Source organism: Scylla paramamosain, chromosome 28 (genome assembly GCF_035594125.1).
Source record: "Scylla paramamosain isolate STU-SP2022 chromosome 28, ASM3559412v1, whole genome shotgun sequence".
Taxonomy (NCBI): domain Eukaryota; kingdom Metazoa; phylum Arthropoda; class Malacostraca; order Decapoda; family Portunidae; genus Scylla; species Scylla paramamosain.
Genome location: NC_087178.1, coordinates 10,401,008 through 10,409,951, shown reverse-complemented (window position 1 = coordinate 10,409,951; position 8,944 = coordinate 10,401,008). Strand labels below are relative to the sequence as shown.

Here is an 8,944-nt window from a genome sequence, read left to right as displayed (position 1 = left end):
TCCTTGGGTTTTATCGTGTTGGTTCCTAACATGCTGAAAAACACTCATAAGACAGTTTTCTGGCAAAGACGTTTAATTTCCCCATATAGGTGCCTTTGCATGCAATTTAGGGGTTTGGTACATAACAGTCCGAAAAAAAAAGCTAAATTTTACTTTTTTGATATTCTTATTTCATATAATTTCCTGAACTTTGCCCGAATTTTGGCACCTCGTTACCTGTGAAGATAAATAAGAATGAAAAAAAATATCGATTTTTTTTTATTTATTTATTTATTTACTTTTTCTTAATAAAGAGTGTAATTTGTGGCTTTTAGCTTTTTCGTACTTAATGAACTTAAAAACACTCATAATACACGTTTCTCGTAATGTCTTTTCGTTTCCCAAAAATAGGGTTCTTTGCATGTATTTAAGCGTTTTTATTGGTAACATGATCAAAAACACTCAAAATATGTTTTTGGTAATGTTATTCTGTTTCACCATAAAGTGTATTTTGCATGCATTTTAGTGTTTTGGTATATAAGGAGCTCAAATACACTTAAAGGCAAGTTGTTGTTAAAAATTTATTTTATTCCAATGTAATGTGATTGCCCTGCTTTTTAGTGCTTTATTGCCTAACACGCTTTGGAAGTTTTTAAATTTATAATGTACCAAAACGATAAAATATGCATAACACCTTTCCTGCAGAAATATAAAAACATTAACAAAAACGAGCTTTTTGGGCGATTTTTCAGCTTGTTATGTACAAAAGCGTCAAAATGCATATAAAGTACCCTATATAAGAAAACGAAAAGACATAAAAAGAAACCAGTATTATGAGTTTTTTTTTTTTTTTTTTTTAGCTTATTAGGTACCGAAACGATAAAACGCACAATTTGCCTTCTGTATGGAGAAAACGTGCTATTTAAGTGTATTTAGCTTTGTTAGGTATCAAAACGCCAAAATGCATGCGAAGCACCCGATATGGGGAAAATAAACGACATTTCCAGAAACATGTCTTTTGAGATTTTTTGAGTGTGTTAGGCAAAAAAAGCTCTTAAAAAGCATGGAAAGTGTCGTAAATGGGAAAACATTAAGTGTTTTGAGGTACTTACATACCAAACCGCTAAAACGGTTGCAAAACACACTTTATGGAGAAACTCAACAGCTTTACCAAAAACATGCATTTTGAGAGATTTTGCGCCTGTTACGTACAAAAACGATAAAATACATGCAAATAACCCTAAAAGGGGAAAAGAAAACATTAAAAGAAACGTATATTTTGAGTGGTATTGAGCTTCATAGGTACCAGAACACTAAAACGTATGAATAATACTCTATCTGGAGAAACGGAACAAGATTAACCAACCCTTGTGTTTAAGGCTTTTTTTCACGTTATTAGGTACCGCAACGCGAAAATGCATGCAAAGCATACTATATGGGGAAAGGAAACATTTCCAGAAACATGTCCTTTCACTGTTTATGAGCATGTTAGGTGCCAAGAAGCTAAAAACCAAGGAAAGCACCCTATAAGAGAAAACAAAAGATTACAAAAACTTTTAATTTAAGCGCTTATGAGCTACTTACATACAAAAACACTTAAACGCATCCAAAACGCCGTGGAAAAACTGAATAACATTACCAAAAAAGCGTGTATTTTCAATGTTTTGAGCTTGTTACGCAAAAAAAAAAAAAGTAACCAACGATATTATGAGAAACTTATATATAGAGCTTTTTTGAGCTTCTCAGGTACCAAAACGCGAAAATGCATAAATAATACTCTCTTTAGAGAAACACAACAATATTAGATACCAAAACGCTAAAAACCAACGAAAGCTCCCTATCTGGAAAAGCAAAACATTACGAAAAGCGTGTCTTTTGAGAGTTTTTTACAGCTACTTACGTACCAAAACGCTAAAATGCATGCAAAGCACATTTTATGGAGAAGCAGAATAACATTACCAGAAATGTGCATTTTGAGATTTTTTTTTATCTTACGTATAAAAAAAAGCAAAAATGCATGCAAAGTATCTTAAATGGCGATACGAAAAGAAATGAAAAGACACTTCATTTATCAGTGTTTTTGAGATTCTTAGGTAGCAAAATGCAAAAACACATGTATAACATTATATATGAAGAAGCAGAACATTACCGAAAACGTATATTTTGAGTTTTTTTTCACATTGTTACGTAACAAAAATGCCAAAATGCATGGAAATCACCCAATATGGATAAAATAAAGGACATTACGAGAAAGATGCCATTAGTGTTTTTGAGCGTCTTAGGTACCAAACGCGAAAAATCTTCCAAGTGGCTTCCATCTCCTACTGTGACCTTGGAATTTTACTTATGTATATATATACCTCTCTTCTAAAACTTAAATAGTGCCTTATCTTTTTTATTTGGCCAGATTACTTTGGTGCATTTTTTCATTCATTCCACCACTCCATAGTTAGCTCAATTTGCATAAGATTTCATGCTGCATCATTCAAAAAAGGTTTTTTATTCTCCTCTATTTTCAATCTACATGCTCCTCTCATCATCCACTTGTGGTTGCTGCACCATCTTCTACATCTGAATCTGTTATTATAAGTCAATGAGAGTACTATTCCTGAAGTCCTGCTTACAGTAAATTCTGCTAATAGATTTTGCTTGATAAGTTCCACTTTGCATTATGTGGTAATTAGTACATAATAAATACTATACATGCCAGTGCTGGATGGCATTGATAACCTAGTAGTCTCTTGTTATGTTTTTATAATATTCACAAATATAATTATGTATGTTCATGTTTTATTAGTATTGTAGAATGATGGGTGCACCAGGTGGTCATTTTAAATAGTACAAATATCTTTGTATCATATTGAAAGTCCCCTAATCTCCAGACTGACCCCATATTCCTGTGGAGCCTCAAGTGCAGCTGTCACGTCCCAAAGCTCGGAAAAAGACCAAAACTGCAGGAAAAGGCAAATTATCCCCGGTATCAGAGCCTGACCTTGGTGAGGACTGTACTTGTACCCTCATTACTGTAGGTTTCTTATTACCTAATTGTCATTCATATTGTTAATTTTTGGATGCTGCAATAGTTAACATCTATTTTTAGTCAATGTCTGTTTATGACACAAAACTGGTACAAGTTTAGGTCTTAGTTTAGGTCTAGACACCTAAACATGTGACATTTAAAAAACATGGTGATAAGTAGTGGGTGGTGTTTAGAGACATGTACATTATTCTTTCACCATGGTACAGGTGTGATGTTTACTATTGTTTGTCTTAGCTATTTGTTTAATAGGTTGCTGCCTTACATTTGTTGACAGAAGTAAACAAATAAAAACTACTATCTACAAGTAAGATGCAGTGGATGCTGTGCTTACAAACAAAGAAGTGTTAACATGCTGTACTAGTTCTAAGGAACTTTGAGCTTTCTTGTTTGAAATCATAAAATTGTAGGCTGTAATATAAGATTTGATTAGAACCATTTGTTGTAGAGGTGTGCTGCTATTCTTTTTGTAATAATGAAATCTGGGCTCAATTTTTCAGAACCTGAGCTTGTTTTAGCAACCAAAGAAGTGGCTAAAAGTCTTGGTGGGGATGTGAAGGAAACTGAGTCTGAGCTTCTGTCCACCTTGCGCCTCCACTCTTCAGAGACTACCACTGGCACTGCCCCATCTCTCAGGTGAGTGTTGATGCCTCTTGGCTACATTGATGCCATGATATCTGTTTGTGATTGGATTGATACCATTGCAGTACAGTTTAGTTTCTTTTAGGGCCCAAGGAACTGCTGCAATGCTTGTCTTCTTTTGTTGTGCAGGATTTCATGTTAATGTTCCTGATGCCTTTGTTATGGTAGTAGTAGATTAAAGAAGATAATGTATGAAAATTTCTCTTGTCATTTTGGTGTTTATTTATTATGGAGACTGGTATGCCCAGTTTTGTGCAGTGACATTACTTTTGTTGTTATGCAATTTCTATCCTTTTTAGTTTTATATCATGTGAGTAAGATAACCCCAAATTTCTGTAGTTGCATTCTTATTTAAGCTTGTACCAGTTAGTTAAAATGATACCCATATCAAACTATAAGTGGTATAAGTGAATAATTGCTGGATCTTTCCTGGCAATTCTGTTTCTTGCCTTTATATCTTACAGTATGTTCCCCACAGTATGTTGACTTACCCACAGTCACCAACCACAGCCCCCTCCACCAATATAGACCCGCACCCCGCCCATTTTAACACTCACTGTCTCCTTAGGTTGTGCGTGTCTCCAGCACCCTGCAGTACGTACACACACACACACACAGACAGACGGACATCATCAGAGAAAGAAATTGCTATGTTCTGTAAAAGTTTATAAGACATTAAAAAAATAAAGGGTTAAGGTTCAATTATTTTTCTCTCTCCTTTCTGACTCAAAAAATAATTATTAAACTATAAGTCAATATATCAAAATTTAATCCTTATAGAAAAGTTTAGTATGTTACAATAATAAGTAATAATAATAAAATAACAACAAAATATTAACTTGATAATAATAATAATAATAATAATAATAATAATAATAATAATAATAATAATAATAATAATAATAATAATAATAGTAAAAAACATGAATATTTTCTATGGATGGATATTTTTGTATGAATACTAGTTAATATTATTATTATTATTATTATTATTATTATTATTATTATTATTATTATTATTATTATTATTATTATTATCATTATCATTAGAAGGCACCTGACCTCTCTCTCTCTCTCTCTCTCTCTCTCTCTCTCTCTCTCTCTCTCTCACAATACAAAATAAGTAAACATTTATTCCTCTAATTTTTTTAATGTAACCTTTAAGCCCTTATAAGTTTCTATAAGTGAATAACTTAAGTATACACATCAACTTTCACTGCAATGAACTTAACACAAATTTTCACTTATAAACTTGTCAAAAACACAATACTTTCAATTATAACTTAGTCAGAACTTGGCCAAACCTGAAAATGACCTTTAAAACTTATCAGAAACACAACATTTTGACTCAGAACTTTAAAAAAAAATTAGCCAAACTTTCCTTAACTAAAAATCTTCACAAAAACACAATATTTAAATTCAGAACTTAGTCAGAACTTCGCCAGACTTGAAAATGACCTTAAAAACTTATCAGAAACACAACATTTTGACTAAGAACTTTAAAAAAATCCCAAACTTTCCTTAACTAAAAATCTTCACAAAAACACAATATTTTAATCCAGAACTTAGTCAGAACTTGGCCAGACTTGAAAATGACCTTAAAAACTTATCAGAAACACAACATTTTGACTAAGAACTTTTTAAAAAATCCCAAACTTTCCTTAACTAAAAATCTTCACAAAAACACAATATTTTAATTCAGAACTTAGTCAGAACTTGGCCAAACTTGAAAATGACCTTAAAAACTTATCAGAAACACAACATTTTGACTCAGAACTTAAAAAAAAAATTAGCCAAACTTTCCTTAACAAAAAATCTTCATAAAAACACAATATTTTAATTCAGAACTTAGTCAGAACTTGGCCAAACTTGAAAATGACCTCAAAAACTTATCAAACACAACATTTAAGTCATGGTGACCAATCAGATACAAGCACAAAGTTGTCAACCAATCGGCTGCCTCATAGGGGGATCTGGGCAGTCAGTCATATTTCTCACACACACACAGTACAATTATTCTCTCTCTCTCTCTCTCTCTCTCTCTCTCTCTCTCTCTCTCTCTCTCTCTCTGTCTCACTTAAATATTAAATCTGTACTTTTAATAGACTAGAGCTTAATGTCATTTTCTCAATGGCATAAGTCTGTCTGTCTGTCTGTCTGTCTGTCTGACTGACTGACTAACTGACTGACTGACTGACACACACACACATACACACACACCTTTCTTGACTTAGAGAACTCACTGACTATAAAAAAAAAAATTCCTAACTTCCTTTACAATTAAAATAAATGAACTAAATAAATAAAACAAAAAAAAACACATTCTTTGGGCTATTTTTTTGGCAACCTAATCTTTGGGCTATTTTTTTAGCTACTGTGCTATCTCTTATGGCAGGCTACATTTGGGCTACTTCTTGGGCTATTGCTGCTGCTGGGTTGGGACAGAGAAGTTCGGAGACTCTCAGATCGCCTCAGTATGGTCCTGGCCAGCTGCATGGTCAGGTCAAGGGTGTGGGAGAGGTCATGTGATCTTATCTGCAGGAGAGAGGGAGTGTGAGGAGAGAGAGAGAGAGAGAGAGAGAGAGAGAGAGAGAGAGAGAGAGAGAGAGAGAGAGAGAGAGAGAGAGAGAGAGAGAGAGAGAGAGAGAGAGAGAGAGAGAGAGAGAGAGAGAGAGAGAGAGAGAGTGTGTGTGTGTGTGTGTGTGTGTGTGCAAGAACAGGTAGAAAAACACACACGAACACACAAACACACAAATAAACAGACATTTTCAAAGAGAGAAAACCTGAGAAAAAGAGAGGGAGAGAACGAGAGAGATTAGAGAGTTTTTTTTTTTTATGTAGGGGTGACACTGGCCAAGGGCAACAAAAATCTAATAAAAAAAAATGCCCACTGAAATGGCAGTCCCATAAAAAGGGTCAAAGCAGGGGTCAAAAATTGATGGATAAGTGTCTTGAAACCTCCCTCTTGAAGGAATTCAAGTCATAGGAAGGTGGAAATACAGAAGCAGGCAGGGAGTTCCAGAGTTTACCAGAGAAAGGGATGAATGATTGGGAATACTGGTTAACTCTTGCGTTAGAGAGGTGGACAGAATAGGGGTGAGAGAAAGAAGAAAGTCTTGTGCAGCGAGGCTGCAGAAGGAGGGGAGGCATGCAGTTAGCAAGATGAGAAGAGCAGTTAGCATGAAAATAGCGGTAGAAGACAGCTAGATATGCAACATTGCGGCGGTGAGAGAGGGGCTGAAGACAGTCAGTTAGAGGAGGGGAGTTGATGAGACGAAAAGCTTTTGATTCCACCCTGTCTAGAAGAGCAGTATGAGTGGAACCCCCCCAGACATGTGAAGCAGACTCCATACATGGACGGATAAGGCCCTTGTACAGAGTTAGCAGCTGGGGGGGTGAGAAAAACTGGCAGAGACATCTCAGAACACCTAACTTCATAGATGCTGTTTTAGCTAGGGATGAGATGTGAAGTTTCCAGTTCAGATTATAAGTAAAGGACAGACCGAGGATGTTCAGTGTAGAAGAGGGGGACAGTTGAGAGTCATTGAAGAAGAGGGGATAGTTGTCTGGAAGGTTGTGTCGAATTGATAGATGGAGGAATTGAGTTTTTGAGGCATTGAACAATACCAAGTTTGCTCTGCTCCAATCAGAAATTTTAGAAAGATCAGAAGTCAGGCGTTCTGTGGCTTCCCTGCGTGATATGTTTACCTCCTGAAGGGTTGGACGTCTATGAAAAGACGTGGAAAAGTGCAGGGTGGGGGGTGAGTCCAATGACACCACTCACTCCTCTACAAACCAACAAACACACACACAAACACACAAACACACACCTTTCCAAGAGGCCCCAATGTTTTCAAAGACTGGTGTGAATTGACAGGACTCCAACACCTCCTCATCTTCCCCAGCCCCTCCCTTCTCCCCTGGTGCTCCCTCCTGCTCTGTGGCCTCAGTGGGGGTCTGTGGGGGACTGCTACACCCCTTGGTACCCCCTGTGGTGATGGCAATACTGGGGGAACTGAAATAGAGAAGGAAAAAGACAGTTATTGAGAGGGTAAACATAAGGTGGGTTTATCAGTATATGAAGGGGAAGCTGAAATTGTTTCCTTTGCCTTAGAGAAATACAGATGATAGGAATGGATTGGGAGGTGAAGGAAGGAAGGAAGGAAGGAAGGAAGGAAGGAAGGAAGGAAGGAAGGAAGAACAGGTTGACTAAAAGACTAGACAAACAAAACCCAAACACACACAAACACACACACACACAAAACTCACCTTAGCCCATATTCACACCCCTCTTCTAAGCCCCCAGCACCTTCCACGGGGCCTGCAGACACCTGTGGGAGCAGAACACACCCTTGGGGACCCGACTGACCCACAGGACCAGTAGAAACACCCACAGATTCTCCCACAGCGGACAAAATATTACAAGATCCAGACAATTTTTTTTTCAAGGTTGTTCAAATCTATGGGGTTTTTCAGAGGTAGGGAGCATGTAGGGGCCTGCATCTTGACCTGTAGACTGTAGAAGGTTGCCACAGCATGTATAGCCTGCCCAGCACCCTATAGGAGGCTGCTGGAGAGCTGGGAAGGGCTGAGCAGTGAGATGACGGGAAATTGTGATAAGGCTGCCCAGTATTGTAAAGAGAGGAACATAAGGAATAAGATGCTGTGTTTGATTATTGTCTGTCTGTCTGTCTGTCTGTCTGTCTGTCTGTCTGTCTGTCTGTCCGTCCGTCTGTCTGTCTCTCTCTCCAATAAAATGTTGAAACAATTAGTGAACAGTAAATTTGAGAGAAAAATAATTAAAGCTACTACTACTACTACTACTACTACTACTACTTACCTCCTTCAGTATGCATTTCCAGATAGTGTCCCTTTCCGAGTCCTTCAAAGCATTTCCCTTCAGTAAGATGGCCAAGTCCTTAACCTGCGGAAATTAGGTTAGGTTAGGCTGGGTTGGGTTGGGTTGGGTTAGGTTAGGTTGGGTTAAGTGAGAGAGAGAGAGAGAGAGAGAGAGAGAGAGAGAGAGAGAGAGAGAGAGAGAGAGAGAGAGAGAGAGAGAGAGAGAGAGAGAGAGAAAATGAAAATACAAAATCAAATTATTATTATTATTATTATTATTATCATTATTATTATTATTATTATTACTATTACTATTTCCCACCTATCTTATTATTCCTTGTGTCTTCTTCTTCCACTTCTCCATTATTCTCTCATTCTTCCTCTTTTCCTCCTCCTCTTCTTCCTTCCTTCACTCACTTTTCTTCCTTCTCTCTCTTCTGTTCCTCC

The 8,944-nt window shown here is 36.8% G+C and overlaps 1 protein-coding gene and 1 long non-coding RNA gene across 7 annotated transcripts in view; one reads left to right on the top strand and one right to left on the bottom strand.

Annotated features, from left to right (window-relative positions):
- Window positions 1-2,166: 2,166 nt before the first annotated feature.
- LOC135114904 (uncharacterized) lies at window positions 2,167-4,765 on the top strand. The gene is made up of 3 exons (XR_010275701.1): window positions 2,167-2,975; window positions 3,517-3,652; window positions 4,227-4,765. It is a non-coding gene; the product is annotated as an uncharacterized LOC135114904 (long non-coding RNA).
- Window positions 4,766-4,788: 23 nt separating this feature from the next.
- LOC135114903 (uncharacterized) overlaps window positions 4,789-8,944 on the bottom strand; it is a 5,247-nt gene continuing 1,091 nt past the window's right edge. For 2 of the 6 annotated variants that reach the window (XM_064031158.1, XM_064031157.1), the window contains exons 2-5: window positions 8,820-8,944; window positions 8,499-8,582; window positions 7,489-7,673; window positions 4,789-6,193 (exon numbers count right to left, since the gene is read on the bottom strand). The exon at window positions 8,820-8,944 is cut by the window's right edge and continues 328 nt beyond it. In XM_064031158.1, coding sequence (XP_063887228.1) covers window positions 6,038-6,193; window positions 7,489-7,673; window positions 8,499-8,514 — 357 coding nt within the window. In that variant the 5' untranslated portion in view covers window positions 8,515-8,582; window positions 8,820-8,944 and the 3' untranslated portion in view covers window positions 4,789-6,037. Of the gene's footprint in view, window positions 6,194-7,488; window positions 7,674-7,927; window positions 8,281-8,498; window positions 8,583-8,819 lie in introns of all 6 variants that reach the window. The other 4 variants (XR_010275698.1, XR_010275700.1, XR_010275699.1 and 1 more) reach the window with 4 other exon arrangements.